General features: G+C 35.9%; 4 protein-coding genes across 9 annotated transcripts in view; 2 read left to right on the forward strand and 2 right to left on the reverse strand.

Annotated features, from left to right (window-relative positions):
• Nucleotides 1-3,050, forward strand: part of dnm3a (dynamin 3a) — a 46,272-nt gene extending 43,222 nt beyond the window's left edge. The window contains exon 21 of the mRNA XM_079583849.1: nucleotides 2,403-3,050. Within this exon, the coding sequence (XP_079439975.1) occupies nucleotides 2,403-2,442 (40 nt within the window). The 3' untranslated portion in view covers nucleotides 2,443-3,050. The remainder of the gene's footprint in view (nucleotides 1-2,402) is intronic.
• A 324-nt stretch (nucleotides 3,051-3,374) lies between these two features.
• Nucleotides 3,375-6,141, reverse strand: pigc (phosphatidylinositol glycan anchor biosynthesis, class C). Its single transcript, XM_079583850.1, has 2 exons — nucleotides 6,004-6,141; nucleotides 3,375-5,128 (listed from the first exon to the last, which is right to left on the reverse strand). The coding sequence occupies exon 2, from the start codon at nucleotides 5,126-5,128 to the stop codon at nucleotides 4,247-4,249; it is 882 nt and encodes a 293-aa protein (XP_079439976.1). The 5' UTR covers nucleotides 6,004-6,141; the 3' UTR covers nucleotides 3,375-4,246.
• A 1,637-nt stretch (nucleotides 6,142-7,778) lies between these two features.
• tmed5 (transmembrane p24 trafficking protein 5) lies at nucleotides 7,779-13,049 on the reverse strand. The gene is made up of 4 exons (XM_079583851.1): nucleotides 12,506-13,049; nucleotides 11,367-11,464; nucleotides 11,099-11,279; nucleotides 7,779-8,461 (listed from the first exon to the last, which is right to left on the reverse strand). The coding sequence occupies exons 1-4, from the start codon at nucleotides 12,683-12,685 to the stop codon at nucleotides 8,243-8,245; spliced, it is 678 nt and encodes a 225-aa protein (XP_079439977.1). The 5' UTR covers nucleotides 12,686-13,049; the 3' UTR covers nucleotides 7,779-8,242.
• A 791-nt stretch (nucleotides 13,050-13,840) lies between these two features.
• suco (SUN domain containing ossification factor) overlaps nucleotides 13,841-16,459 on the forward strand; it is a 54,166-nt gene continuing 51,547 nt past the window's right edge. For 5 of the 6 annotated variants that reach the window (XM_079583975.1, XM_079583977.1, XM_079583978.1 and 2 more), the window contains exon 1: nucleotides 13,844-14,149. In XM_079583975.1, the coding sequence (XP_079440101.1) occupies nucleotides 14,097-14,149 (53 nt within the window). In that variant the 5' untranslated portion in view covers nucleotides 13,844-14,096. Of the gene's footprint in view, nucleotides 14,150-16,459 lie in introns of all 6 variants that reach the window. The other variant, XM_079583979.1, reaches the window with a different exon arrangement.

Here is a 16,459-nt window from a genome sequence, read left to right on the forward strand (position 1 = left end):
CTGCAGGAATGCTGGACTCATATTCCCCCTACACATACTCGCACACACACAGTCAAGACTATACCGACACCATAGCCTGCGATTGTAACATGGTCAGCTCACAATAATTAGGTCTTTAAGGCCTAATATGCCACTTTTTCAATGTTTCAATACTTCTATTCCAACATAAGATCTAGAGACAAGTATAAGTAAGTCATTTTTTTCAGTCGATTTCCCTGTTAAGTCAGACACTGTGGCGCTCTGTTTATTTGAGCATCCTGACCAGCAAACACACCAGTCACTTGAATCTGTTTGTCCAACCAATGGTTTTATATTTGTAATTCTGTCTTGTGATGCTAGAGATCAAACTCATATGTTGCCTTAAAATGGGAAAAAAAATTACTAGGATTAAAGGGTTTAGAAAATTCATTATAAAAAATAAAAACTTCTTGAAGATAAAGTTACATTAGTTAAAGGAGTCATATGATGCTATTTTAAAAGCTCATTATTTTGTTTATTGGGTGTAATAAAATAGGTTTACATGCTTTAATGTAAAAAAATGTTTAGTACATTATAGCAGTACCTCTATTCCCAGTCTGTCTGAAACGCGCTGATTTCTGATCTGATTGGCCAGCTGACCCAATGTGTTTTGATTGGCCAAACACCTCAATCACGTGTGGCAACTTCCCTTACCATAATAGTGAGCTTTAGCTTCCAAGGCGTTAAGCAAGATCAAGCAGATTGATTGAAACCAACTGTGCAAGTACGACTTGAGCAGAACGTTTCACAGTGGAAAGTAGTCTTTGTATATGGCCGGTGTTGTAGTCTCCCAGGTTCAGGAAGCTAACCTCTGTAACATGCGCTGTGCAGAAGCAAACTTTTGGGTTGCACTGCTCAAGAATAGCTTTATATATAAATCTTGACCTCTGCTTCCTAATTTCATCCATTTTCGGAAGGCCAAACTAAGCGGTTTTGCTTTCGCATACTAACAGACAGCGTCTCCGTGACATGACGACAACACTACAGTGAAGCCTCTCTTCTCTCTTTGCGTATGCCTTTGGGTATTTATGCTAATATGCCACATTGGGACGTAGACGTTTGAGGAAGTACTATCTGGAGTTTAGTCGAAGTGTTTTAGGAAAACATAAAAAAGTATAATTTGACCCCTTTATTTATGTATCCCGACTAAACAACAAACACTTTTTACAATATTTACTACATTAGATTAATAATAATAACAATTCATTACATTTATATAGCGCCTTTCTGGACACTCAAAGCGCTTTACATAGAAGGGGGGAATGTTAATTTGTAAATATACTATACATATATATATTATCTATATTTTAATCATTATAAAAAAAATTCTTGTCAAATCAGCTTAATTAATTTATGTGGTTCAGATAACATAATGTTTTGAGTTTCTGGTGATTAAACCAATCTCCATTGTATTAATCCATTTTTTTTAATTCAAGAAATGTCATATTTTAAGGCAACCAGGTTACTTGCTTTTTTTTATTTAAACCAACAATAATTTTATTATATTGTTAAAATGTATTTGTATACACTACCGTTCAAACTTTTGAGTTTGATAAAAAATGTTTTTAATTTTCTCTTTTAAGCTCACCAAAGCTGCATTTATTTGTTTGAAAATACAGTAAAAAAAGCAATATTGTGACACATTATTACAATGTAAAATAACTGTTTTCTATTCTATTATCTTTTAAACTGTAATTTATTCCTGTGATAGTAAAGCTGAATTTGAATCATTACTCCAGTCTTCAGTGTCACATGATCCTTCAGAAATCACCCTGATTTTCTGCTCAAGAGACATTTATTATTATAATCAATGTTGACAGCAGTTGTGCTGCTTAATAGTTGTGGAAACTGATTTTTTTTATTTAAATTGGTTCAAAAGAATAGCTTTAATTTAAATTTGAAATATTTTGTAACATTATAAATGTCTTAAACTAATCTTAATTTTGATTAATAAATGCTGTAAAAGTAGTGTTTGTTTGTGAAGTACATTAGTTAGTTAACAAATTGAACCTTAATGTAAAGTGTTATATTTCACTGATATTTCATTCAGTCATGGGTTTTTCTTTTGTGTTTTTTGTTCTTCAGATTCTTGTGTACAAGTCACAGCTAATCAGCGGAGTTTGGTATTCATTTGAGGCCCGTCTAAAGAATTTTTTTTGTGTGTGTGTGTTTCTTTTCAGTCCTGTTGATGTGATCTGGCCATTTGTGTTCATTTCGCTTTCATTTCCCCAAAACAAAACACACTCGCAGGCAATTGTAAACATATGCAGCAGAGCAGTTTGTGGGAGATTGTTGTTGTTTCCATTAGCTGAACTGGCAGAGCTGTGAGCGGTGACCTATGGGAGTCTTTTCTGACAGCTCGGGTTATGTCTAATGTGTTACAGGAGACAGCCACCGGCGGTGCCCACTCAACAGCCACACTGAGACCCACATGCCCACCTGCGAGTGAGAGCGCCAACACGACCTGCGCAGTTTCATTAAGCAGACTTCACAAAGATTCACATCTTAGACACAGTGGAAAACCATCAAAACAGATTCTGGTTTAAGCAAAACTCATCTCCAGATGGTCTTTTTGCAGTATGCTGTCATGCTGCAGAGGTTTGTTCTTGTTCTGTACATATGTTGATGTTTGCAATGTGAGTTTCATTCAGTTCTTTAACAGGCTTAAATAAAAAAAGACTTTTGGACTTTGTAAAATACTGCGTGCTTAAGAAGTCCAACACCTTCCTTTAGTTAGTGGACTTTACTAAAGCAAGCATCACTGTTATTATTATTTCTCATGACTAGGATTAAGTGAATCAACCCCTAAGCCAACGTTTAAAACTTGAGTGTGTCATTTCTGACACCATTTGTGTTACAGACATGATTTGTATCTCAATTCATGCAGCTTGTAAAGGAACCACACGCAATAACCACCACACTCTTGTTTTCTTCAAAAATTAAAACAATACAAGCAAACATTAGTGTAGTTTAGAAGATTCTAACTTCATTCATTTACACAACTTACAAGTAGTTCCCATAGATGTTGCACAACTTACAAGTAGATCCCATAGATTTTGCACAGAATGCTTTATTTGGCAACTTTATTGCAATGTCACATAGACTGTTCATATAAGCTCTTATTTTGTCAGTTATAAATGACACTTGAGAAAAGCCAACAAAGGCTTATTACTGTATATTCTTTCAGTTGAACACTGGCACAAATGTTTTGCCGACTGCTGCTGTGCTGTTCCAGATGAACAAAAAAATGAACGCTGCAGAAATGCCTGGGACTGATAGAGGACTGACATCTTGTGGTCAACAGAAAATTTCAACACTTGTATATGGATTTGCCATCACCTCTATTCAAATAAATCTAAAGGGCTTGTAACAATATATATATATATATATATATATTTCAATACAGTGTTTTAAAATTATAGCATTTTTAAAAACATTTTATTTATTAACAATTTGGCAATATATTATAAATACTGTAAAAAAAAAAAAACTCCCAACTCCCATTTGACTGAATATCACAAAACATGTCTGGATCAAACACCAAAATCAAAAATATATATTTTTGCATATATAAATTAGGATTTCTTAATCTATTTATAGGACCATTAAGATTTTTGGTCTAAACTCCTTGTAAATGCTATACGTGTGCATAGGAATAAATAGAAAAACACTATATAGCTATAGCTTGCAAATCATGTCTTAATGTAACATTTAGTTCGAGCAATCTTCATCAGGCACCAAAACAATGGCCGATGAAAGTCGCATGACCGAAACGCTGCATTAAAATAAAATTTGCGAGCTATAGTAGTGTGCGGTAATCTATTTGTGTTAGACTTTAAGTAAAACGTAAATTCATATTTGATTTGGTGTTAAATGTGATCTAGAGTAGACATGTTTTACTGAGGTTCATTTAATAGTTAAGTTTTATATTGGCAGTGTGTCCAGTGACAGTTCTTATTCATCCTTGAGCTTAAAGGGACAGTTCGCCCACAAACAAAAATTCTGTCATTATTTATTCACCCTCATGTCAAAACTTGTGTGACTGTTCTGTGGAATATAAAAGATACTCAACATATCTTATTTTGTGTTCTACGGACGGAAGTCATACAGATTTAGATCGACATGAAGGTGAATAAACGAGTTCATTTTTGGATAAAATATATCTTTAATCAAAGTGCAAAAGACTCTCAAAAGCATTTAAAACAGTCTTAAAATCCTGTAGGCAGTTTCAATTCAGGAAGCGGGACAAGTCCTCTCTGATCTCTGCCTCGTCCCAAGGACCGTGGATATTGTCCTTGTGCCTCTGCAGGAGGACTAATAACAGTGGACAGAGTAACGTTAATGTCAACAGCGCCAGAGAGAGAAGAAGTGCCCCCTCGGGCCACAGGCTCCCCAGACCCCCGACTCCAGCCAGACACACCAGCACCGCTGCCCACGGGAAGCTCCACTCCGCCTTGTCCCGCATGCGGTGCAGCAGGCAGGGCCAGAGAGCGAACACCAGAAGGGCACAGCTCAGCATGGTGAAGGTATGCAGGGCGCCAGGCAGCCGGGACGCAAGGCACACAGACCCGAAAAGAGCGGCGTTGAGGGAAAGACTGCCCGGCGGACTGGGCTGAGCGTACGGGAAAGAAACCAAGTGAGCCAGGAGCATCACGGCTGACATGGCGTACACCGTATCTGTACTAACCGACTCGGTCAGAGTCTTTAAGACGGGTGAGAACCCAAAGGTAAATGCCAGGAAGATGGTGGCGCTCTGCAGGTCGGCCAGTCGTGTGCGCTCCCGAACACAAGCGCCTCCCAGGATCTCGTAGAGGCCGTAGCCCAGCAGAGCACAGCCCAGGCAGACCCACAGCACCAGGGATGGCTCCAGGTCTCCCTGCTCCATGTAAGACCATAATGTGAGGAAGACAGCCACGCAGGACACCTGCTGTGCGATGAGCCCCGTCTCACGTACTACTGCCCAGTAACGGTACTGACGGACTCGGATGTTGCGCCGCAGCTCCTCCAGAAAACGGCAGTCCACGTAATTGTCTGGGAAAGGCTGTCGTTCATACAGCACTTTACGCCACGGGACTGCAGGAGCTCCCGGACCACTGTCTGCCCCCATCATCTGTCAAAACGGACAATACACAACCCCTCGTCACTACATACTGTACATCTATCAGGGTAAAGAGAGCGAGGAACTATATTTATTGGACTTAGCGCTGTTGTCTGATCAATATGAGAACATACTAGATATATACTACATATATATGATACATGACTATACGAGTTTTTTCAAATAAAAAGCAGGCCTTATTGTTAATGTTAAACACATTGTTTTAATATATATTTAAGAAAATTGCAATATATTAAAGGCTTTAAAATAATACTAAAATATGTAAAAGCAGTTTATAACAATAAAGATAAAAAACAAATCAAACTTGAAGAGTTACATATTGCAAGTAAATTACAGTTTTTATGAATTCCTTTTCCAGCTGCTTTAATGAGTGAAATACACTTTTCAAATCATTTTTAAATGCCACAAACAACTTTAATCAAACATTTTTGTAAATAAAACGTAACTTACGTGTTTATAAAGCAAAAAATAAATTTGTATAATTGCCTGCTGTGAAATCATATTATCTCACACACACACACAAATAAATACCGAAATATATAAAAGCAAATTATAACTAAACTTTTAGCGTTTTTAGGCATTCCTTTTTACAGCTTCTTTAAGGATTGAAATTAAATGTTCAAATATGCCACAAAACCTGGAGCAACGCAAACAAATCTCCAACTGCGTAAATAAAACTGACTTACAATCAAAATATTATTAACGTTACACAAAAATGCTACTCTGCGTGAGACTGACAGCTTCTCACGTCAATCTTATCATCAACAGATTCGACTTAGTTACAGCCATCATACAACAGCTAACGCTAATATGCAATTCATAGCGAACATATACTTGATCAAATGAAAATAATAGTAATATCTTACAGAATCAGCAGGATTTTCTCTCTTGAGCCACTGCTGTCATGCCATCACACACCCGGAAGTGACGAACCACAAAAACAAAAGACCGCTGGTAGTGTTTCTTTGATGAGCGCCACCTGCAGGCCTCGTTTACTCACATCCTCCAACTATCAAAGTGTGGGATTTTAACGTAAGAGTTAGTGAAAGGTCTCACACTTGTAATCAGTGTGAAATGGCCAGTCGTTTAAATCACACAGAACAAATTGACTTTTAGAGCATTTCTTTATCACTAGGGGATTATTGTATTTGGGGATCCTTATCATCAAAAAGTTTAAAAACCCTTGAATCAGGCGGAAAGAGAATTCATATTTCTATGATCAGTCTATGAAAGACTGATATTTATTTAATATATCAGATATTTATAAAATAAAAAAACCTATTCAAATTCCTTTAGTTAAAAAGGATATAAATATAGCAGCTCTAAAAGCAGCCAGCAGGTGGCGAAATAAGATTAGAAATTCATTACAGAAAGTCGAAAACGTTGAAACCGTGCTAAAAAACAAGCATGTTTCCAATAGTCAAACATATACATTCACATAATTAATTAGGCCGTTTTATTCAACCAGCAAGTATAAATGTAGAACTGGTAAGTAGTAGATAAACTAAAAAGCAGTGCAAATATGATAACCCCAGAAATAAAGCACAGAAGAGAGTTTAATTTAAACAAAAGAAGAGCAGTAAACTTCATTTATTATTAACGTGAGAGCAAATCCCCACAGGATCAGTGACTCTCAGCGGAAGATGGCTGTTGTCGTCGTAACAACAACACAAAAATAGCTCAAGCGTCACTAGACAAGTATTCCTACACTGAGACAACACAATAGCCATTAAAATACTGTTTTTAAATCAAGCACATTCACCAAGGAAGAGAAACTTTATATAATTTTCGAGTGGAAAAAAATAATATAATTTCGTGTAACCACGAACGCATTTTTTCCCTTATACCTCGATGCGATTGCACACATCTTAAACATTTCCATAAAAGGTAAAAAGTATGATTTTAAGGTGAAAATAAATTTATTTTACAATTATAGTCACCTATTAATTCATAAATATATACGGTTTAAAAAGTGTCACCACGTGACAGTTTACAACCTGAACTAACGTTATAAAAAGGTCATATCAAATATTCTTGACCTTCACATACAGTCACGAGAGTCTGGTCCTCTCAATGACATAATTTATTGTTTTATGTTCTTTCTTCTTCTGCAAATTGGTCACATTACATGACATAATTTGTTGGAAAATCTTTTTTCTCTCTCTCTCTCTGTGAATATATATATATATATATATATATATATATATATATATATATATATATATACATATATTATTTAAAAATAAATAAATAAAAAAAGTAAAAAATGATGACAATTTACATTTATGGGTGAACTATCCCTTTAAGTTTTTCTTTTCGAAAAATTAATTATTTTAATGTGGCCTTTTCTTCATTGACATCAAGACAGTTTTTCACTTTGACAAAAAAAAAAATCTATAAAAAGAATAAGAGGTGTAATCAAGCCGTTGTATGAATTGCATTTTTTATGTATATTGCAATAAATTAATGAACCTGCGCCATTAAAAATGTGTTAATAATAAGGTCGCCACATCTGTGTATTGGGTATGTCTAAATTCACATAATTATCAGTAACAGATGGGTAAAGCAAACACGGGCATGGGTGTGCCCATGGGTGACATGTAAAAGCATTTAAAACAATCGGACATTAATACGGCTCATGAACACTTTACAATGGTTTAATTTCAAAATACTTAGAACGATTTTTACAAAAATATGAAACCTGCTGCATATCAGTGTATCCTTATCAGTGCCTGTTAGATTTCAGTAACTACCCGTGATACAGTGAACTATAAAACATGGTGCCATACAAAAACACAAAACTATTAGTTCTCGTCTAAGAACACATTTTTAAAACTTAAAACATCATGGTAAGATCCGTCACATAGCAGCAGTTAAGAGATCAGCTTCAATCTCTCATTTTATCGGCTGTGTCAAGCAGAAAATGATTGTCTTCATCGCAACAAGGCAAGAGGGATAAAAGTGTGGAGGAGAGACTCCAGCTATCATCAGTCCAAGGACACTTTGATGAGACGAAACAGAGAGAGAGAGAGAGAGAGAGAGAGAGAGAGAGAGAGAGAGAGGTGCGCCTGTGTGCTTTCCAGTCAGTAGCAGCAGCAGAGGAGGCTATGTGTTTATTTTCCTCTTGTCATTGAAGAGGCTGCGCAGCAAGTAGACCTGTATGCCAGATACGATCAGCATGAGGAAAAGGTTGGTGCACGACCACATGTTGACTCGATCGTAGTTGCTCTCTTGCAGGTTTCGGTCACGGGCTTCAAATGCTCTCAGAAATGTCTGGATCTGAAGACTCTTTCCCAGTCGAGATTTCACGCTGTTCATGGTGTCCTGCAAACAAAGACACACACAAAATATAAATCTTACATAACAAACACTAACCTTCAAAAGTTTGAGGTCGGTAAGACCTCCTTTCCGAGAGCTTACTCTGCTCTGATTGGTCAGATGGCCCCGTCTGTTGGGATTGGTCTACTGCTCACAGCACGTGTCAGAAACAAAATTAATGAATTTCATTGTATGGAAGATAATATCCGAAAAATGTAACTGTATGTTTCATACAGTGTATTAAAGTTAATATCCGAAAAAGCGTAATAGGGGCACTTTAATGTTTCTTATGTTCAACAAATTGGCTAAATTATCACAAATTATTATAACCATTTTCTAATTTCATGTTTTAAATATATAATTAATTCCTTTGATGTCAAAGCTGAATTTTCAGCATCATTACTTCAGTCTTGAGTGTCACATGATCCTTCAGAAAGTATTATTATATGATGATTTGCTGCTCAAGAAACATTTATTATTATTATAAATGTTCAAAACAGCTGCTTCATATTTTGGGAAACTGATATTTTTTCAGGATTCTTTGATAAATAGAAAGTTCAAGAGAACAGCATTTATTTGAGATAGACATCTTTTGTAACCTTACAAGTTCAAGAGTGTCTCTGTGTATTTTGGAGGACGAAGAGTAGAAAAAAAAGTGTTTTTCATCAGTATTCTCAACAATTAAACCTCAAATAACTTTATTACGTCTTCAGGGTTCAAAGAAAAATAACCAACAGCCGAGACGTAAGGAGTCCCACACAAAGGTCTAAGGAGAACTAGAGTCGATAAAATCTCTACTATGAAACAATGGCAGGTAAACAAAGTGAACTCAAACACTTTGACCCAATAGGAACACACAATTTCCTGCACAGATGTGATTTTAATTAGAAAACTTCCTGTTGCTTCCTGAAATGGCTTGTTAACATCGAATCAGTTTATATACACTACTTTCAAGAAAAACAGCAAAGTACTTGTACTTGTTAATATTAGCAAGTGGCCTCGTGAGGCTGCGTCCTCAGCATTAAACGCTAGAAATTATTCAAACTTATTGGAAAAAATACTCTGTATTAAAAATCTTTATATTAGCTTGCTTTCTGTTAATACAATGCAGTGAATGACAGCCGTCTGTGGTCTCCCAGTAACTTATATTAATGGCAGATTAGTGTTAGTGATTAATTTACACCAAAACAAGATAACTACGCATTAATTTTCCGTAAACATTCTTTTTTTCTTACATTTCATAATGAACTCAGGCAAGCTCAGTGCCGACTCGTTTTCCGTCAGCTCTTTTTTGTGAATTGGAATGGGTGCAAAGGATTGTGGGTAATTGGAGAACATGAAGGATACACTTGATGTAACCTTCAAAATGAGCTGAATGAAGGACACAAAACAAAGGCTGGTTTTTAAAGAATCCTTTAAAGTGATGAGACGGCCTTCGGAGGCGCTTGATGACGTGGCAGCCGAGGTATGCAGCCTTACTAGGACGCAGCCTTCCGTTTGAGAAGCACACAATCATGTCATTCACAAGCACTCAGGGTCACATTGACACCACCTGTGGCTGCACTGCATGCTGGTAGTTGGCCTTGTCTGGTTATATACATTGCTTCCGTTCAAACAAATGTCACCTTTAACCGACTGCTGGCATATGGTCAGTGAAACCTGAGGATTCAAGATCAAATGCTGATGGCTGTGAATAGGAAATAAATTATTCCACTGACTCGGGAAAAATTGGATTTAACAACACTTGTGAGTGCATTCCAAGAATGTCTGTGACACATTCATTGACGGAATAATATTCCATGTTTAATTCCTGCTAATCCACATTCCATGACAACAGTTTGGGCTACCACACCTTTTGATCAATTGATTCACTTTATATTTCCAGTTGATACAAACTACTGCTTACAGATGGTTAAAAACATTTTATAAAGACTGCCCTGATAAAGACCAATTTTTAGCTAAATATTGTAGTGTTGAGATTATTTTACCTACCGTATATATATATATATATATATTTTTTTTTTTTAAAGATTTTATTAAATTCTTTTCCACAGAGGTATTTAATGATGCGTCTGGTATTTCCCATGAACATGGAAACCCTGAGAGTTTTACAAATATTAAAAGCTAAATGATATACTATTCAACTCAGTAAGATTTTTTTGAAAGAAGTCTCTTATTCACAGCCAGGCTGCATTTATTTGATAAGAAATACAGAGAAACAGTAATATTGTGAAACATTTTTTTAAATCATTGATTTCTATGAATAGATTTTAAAATGTAATTTATTCCTGTGATCAAAGCTGAATTTATCATCATCATTACTCCAGTCTTCAGTGTCACATGATCCTTCAGAAATCACTGATGATTTGATGCTCAAGAAACATTTATTATTATTATCATCATCATCAAAGTAACTGTGCAGCCACAAATATTTTTGTTTAAACTGTGGTAAATTTGTAGTTCTTCCTAAAGAACAGTGTTTATTATAACTGACTTTTGATCAATTTCATGTATTCTTGCTGAATAAAATTAATAATTTAAATAATTAGTTTGTTATATATGTCTATATATATATATAAACTTATTAACCCCAAACTTTTGACCAACACTTATAAGCGTGTATGTTTGGCAAGTCATTCTTACCATGATATCCTCGAGCTTCATGTCCAGAAGATCTGCTCCCTGAACGTATGCTTTCCAGTCCTCCGATTCCTCGCCGTCACCCATATTGTCCAAAATCAACTCAAAGAAGATGACTTTCTCAGAAACAGCACTGAATGTGTTATCAAAGCAGAACTTGTAGTCTCCCTCTTCTGTTTCCACTCTGACACACAAAAAGCAAAAGCACGGTTAATCGGGCAGTAGAACGTCAAGAGCGCATGACTAAACTGTGATCGGAGGTAAAACTTACGTATGAACCCCATCAGATTTTCTGTAGTCGGAGGCTACGAGGTGACCGCTGGGCGAGTGCAAGTGGAAGTCCACATCTAGACTGGCTCCATCCAGAACCTACACAAAGACACACGGATTTCCATTAATGATGAGTCAACAGAAGGATCTGCTGATTCTGCCCTCACAACACGAAGGTTTGAGCTGACCAAGGGCAAGTTACAGAATCAATGCGCAAGTCTACGGACAGTCACAGTCCCTTTGGTACTTTTCCTTCTCCAAAAATGACCTTTAGCTCCATTGTGTCACTTCTCCAACTTCTGTGTTGTGTCACAACTTCAAGTCCAATTTTCATAATGCAGTATACTTTATTGCATTAGATCATGTTTGAAATAGAATGTTTTGCAACCAGCTATATATACATATAGCTGGTTGCAAAACATATATATATATATATATATATATATATATATATATATATATATATATATATATATTCTAACTATTTAGGTCAAACAAAACAATTCATTTAGGTTGGTGAATTTTATTTACTTTAGATAAAATATTATCTAGGAAACATTAAATATTTGTATTATTATTAGAATAAATATTACATTCTTATTTAAAGTATTCATTATTATTATACTAAAATAGTTTAGAATAATAAAATAAAACAACATGTTATTTTGCTGTACAAAAAAGTATATTCACTCACTATAACTTCAACTGTTTAAATTAATTAAAAACTTTAGTTCATTTCTTTTAATTTAATTGTCACAGAATGTTGCACAACTTTAAAGGTTTCTATGTTTTAAATTCAAAATGGCTTTCTAAAACATTGAGAAATGTAATTCGCTTTCTAAATCTACTGACTTTAAAGTCCTTGATATTTTTGTGAGACTGTAAGCTGGTCTGTTTTGTTTATGAATACAACAATAACACCTATAGACCTATATAAAAAATTAAATTAGAAAATTTCTCTCTTTATTATCGTGGAGACCCCATTTGTCATTGACTCATCGACTCATATCTATTTTACATTACTTTATTGATACCATAACAAGAATGTGGGCAGTAACTTACCCACAATTTACAATGTCTTGCAATATGATCAATGTCAACTTTACTGAAGCTGAATCAGAATGAGATATTTAGAGGTACCTGGTACTCGATCTCCAGCGAAGCGTCTTTCTTCATACCCTGGAAGAAGCACTCTTTGCGTCCGGCGGGTAGAGTGAAGGTAAAATCACTGTCCAGAGACTGAGAGAAAGCGCTTATCACAGACACACACAACGATAAACACGCCACACACACTCTCAACAACTCTATACTCAACCGCATCTTCCTACACTTATAATACTTTAACAACAACCGATGAAAGTTGTTCTTCTATAACTTCAGCAGCTGATCGTGAGTTGGGACAGCTCACCAAACGAGTTGGGAATTCTGTAACTTGAGGACCCCGCCTCATAAAAGTAGATTTTTTTTTTTAAGTCTAAATCTGCCAGCACAAGTACCTTTTTTTAAGATAAATTTTAAAAAATCAATAAAATTAAGGAAACCCTGTTTTATGAGGATGTATTAAATATTTATACACACGTACAACGTCCACTGGCATATTACGCGACGCCATGGGATGTTGCATTATGGGAAATGTAGTCGTTTTTGTAGAATGTAGTTCTGCTCTCCGCCGTACTTTCTATTAGTGATGGGGAGTTGGTTAAATGTCATCGTAAGCTTTTATGAAAGTTAAATAAAATAAAAAAGATGGGAAGTTGGACTAATGTCCGCGAACCGGTTCTTTGGAACAGTTAATTTCAAAGAGCCGGGGTTTGTCTTCTTTTTTATTCAGAGTATAATAATTGTCCCCATACATTATGATAATAACACAATAATATAATAACAATACAAGTAAAAAAAAAAAAAAAAAAAATATATATATATATATATATATATATATATATATATATATATATATATATATATATATATATATACACACACACACACAAAGACTAAAATTCAAAATAGGTTATATTAAAAAATCATACAAATATTTTGTGAACCTGTTCAACCAAAAAGGATCCTACTGACTCGTTTGCACAATATATGTGTGTATGTTATTATATTTATATAAAATGAAAGTTTAAAATAACTTCTGGCACACAAGCTATTAAAATAAAGTTATAAAAACAAAGTTAATGATTTTATATAAATCACACTTAAGTGTTTATAAAGTTGAAGAATTGATCCGCCCACACTCATGAGAGATCATTCTCATGTAAACCCCAAAAGAATTAAACATTTAAGCATTTAAAAATATAACAAAGCAGCTAAATGATGGTCCCACACGAGTGATCTGGCACTGTTTCACTTCTCTTATCATTGAGATGACGCGTCTGATGACAAAACTTCCAACTCAGCTAGACCTCGAGGAGTGGGCGTGGTCAAAGCAATGCTCGATGCCTTATTGGCTGAGGACGGGGCAGCAGGAGCAGTGAGCGCTGGGCGCCGGAGCAACAGCAGTTTATACGCACATTACGCAGACGGAGCCAGTTGGGCAGACAGCGCGTCTCAACGGGGGGTTCAACACAGAAACTAACCAAAGTGTTTGTTCTGCACCGCGAACACCCCCCCTTACCTTCATACAGTTGTAAACAATTAGCACTATTAGCTAGTCTTGGCCCCTGTCGTTAGTATTAGAGGCGAGAGTAGATAAAAAAGCGAGGATGTTGGTCCCCGCGGGAAGATAATGAAGAAGCTGCGCGTGTTGTTGCTGTGCGCCGTTTTAGTTCTCCTGTGCTGGTGAGTCAAAATATTATCCTTATTAAAGTTGTATTATAATGTCTCTGCCTGTAAAGCTGAGCAATAAGAACACCAATACTTTGACAACGAACGACATCATTTACCACTGTCTCATGATAGCTTCATGCTAGATGCTAACATTAGTTGAGTAGCTTCAGATGTGGGATGTATTTATAACGTTAAGCTTTTTGTCATACGAATTTAAATATTAAGAGTCAAATACTGTTTTCTCACTCATATATTTTCGTGGAGTTGCTTGCACCTCATACAGAAATGTGCTGTCAGGCTGTTGAAAGTAGCACTGGACCACCAGCTGTCCAGTATGTATGTAAATTGTGTATGTTTATGGTACACCGTGTACAGAAAACACTCAACGCCCACCGTGCATTTCTAGGCTTCCCACTATGTATGTGAGCACTTAATAATTTAAGTTATGTTTTATGTATTTTTTTCTTTAGTTTTAAGCCTTTGTTGTAACTTACAGCTTACCGGTGGTGGCTGATATAAAGTGTTGAATTTTGCAGCCAGCACTTTTTTAAATAGCCATTGTCATGAATTTCGGTCAGTTTTTGTCTGTCAATCTCAGTATGCAGAAACTTCATAGTAGCTGTTTTCCACTTAGATTGCATTTATTTTAAAGGAACAGGTACTGTCCAATTGGCTGGACTGCTAGAGCCTAAATATGCTCTGACCACAGAAGCAAACTTTTACCTTAGCTTATGATATTTTGAGAATGTTTAATGCATTCAAATATGTGTATGTCTATGATAAACTCCGCTTTTCCTGCGCCCACTATCTCTGCCAGGCTGATGTGGCATCATCCACGGTGGACAGGTGGTGGATTAGGGTTGGTCATATGTTGACTAAGCACACAGGTTACTGACGCAGGTCACAGTACATACCTGGTGTGAGACACAAGAAACAATTGCACCCTAGTGCCTGCCTGCCATCCTATCGAATTGATGATTTTAATAACGGGCTGATATGCGAACTCGCTATTTTCATAACAGCCGATTACAGAGCTTGTCTTACTCCCCTTACGCACAACAGTTGATGTCTTAGAATTGTGAGCTGGAAAGATGTTGGCTTTTATTTCCAACAATGTAACCTTTTAAATATAGGTAGATATTTAAAATTGCGAGGTTTGTTGGATGTTTGCCCGTATCATACCTAATGCCAGCATGAAAAAAACACAGTGAGTTGCATAAGAATTGCACCACATGTGCACAAACTCACAGCTTGAATACCTTGTGTTATTGTTAATTGGCACACTTTGCTAGCTTTGGTTATTTCATTATGGTTTAGTGATGTTTGCATGGTTTTCAGAAGCGAGCAACCTGGTTCAAACGTAAAAATCATGTAAAAGAACACGTACACTCATTTTACTTTTGTAATTTGCCATTTTCCCCAAATAGTATATTCAGCAGGAAAAAAAAGAAGGGTTGGCTGGAGATTTATATAATTGATCGGTTTGGGTTGTGAAAAGTGGCTATTACATACAAGACGCTTTGCAGTGTCATCCGAAAAAGCTAGTTGCTTCAGATTGTGAATACAAACAGTTTCATTTGGAATAACATGCACCGATGGAGCGTGCACAATAGCGGCCTTTGGTTAGGTAAGAGTCTTTGGGAAGTTCAAATCATATTAAAACACATTTCTGCTTCAAATAAGTAATAGATCTGAAAGGCCATCAATGAAAGCACAGAAACATGGAAGGTGAATTCAAGGCAGGAGGACCAAAAAAAAAATCATCATCCATGATTTGGGAATATTTTATGGGAGAGATGATGTATCTTAGAGCCAAGTAATTTGCATGACCTGTCAAAATATCGTTGCAGCAAAACAGCGGCATTCACACAGAACGTGTTTTTGTGGTTATAAAGACGCGGGTCAAAAGTTTAATTTCTTTTATCTTGAACGTTGCATAGAACACTGTGTCATGTGCAGATGCTGCAAAAGATGCACAACACGAGTGTAACGGTTAAAGACATCCTCCTGTAGTTTGCAACTTTGGCTGGAAACATAGATAATGAGTAGAGCCCGACCGATAAATGATTTTGAAGGCCGATACCAATACAAATATTTGTTGGTTTTAAAATCTGATATTCCGATATATCGGCCGATATAAAAAATAAAAATAAATAAATCAGAAACGCGCAACAAAACATTAACAGATTTCCCTAACATTAGTTATTTGTAGTTATTTATGAGTTTTAACTAAAATAATATGATAATGCATTTTAAAAAGAAACTTGTTTCTTTTATTGTCACAACAGAACAGAGGAACATCAAAATATATTAAAGTTCTGA

Source organism: Phoxinus phoxinus (assembly GCF_949152265.1).
Source record: "Phoxinus phoxinus genome assembly, chromosome: 16".
Classification (NCBI taxonomy): Eukaryota; Metazoa; Chordata; class Actinopteri; order Cypriniformes; family Leuciscidae; genus Phoxinus; species Phoxinus phoxinus.

Bases quoted from the DNA above. Each gene is read 5' to 3' on its own strand.
- tmed5 (XM_079583851.1), bottom strand. From the start codon at position 12,685: ATGCGGTTGAGTATAGAGTTGTTGAGAGTGTGTGTGGCGTGTTTATCG. The intron at 11,280-11,366 runs GTAAGTTTTACC...TTTGTGTGTCAG, and splicing joins AAATCTGATGGGGTTCATAC to AGTGGAAACAGAAGAGGGAG. The intron at 8,462-11,098 runs GTAAGAATGACT...CTTTGTTTGCAG, and splicing joins TGAAGCTCGAGGATATCATG to GACACCATGAACAGCGTGAA.
- pigc (XM_079583850.1), bottom strand. From the start codon at position 5,128: ATGATGGGGGCAGACAGTGGTCCGGGAGCTCCTGCAGTCCCGTGGCGT.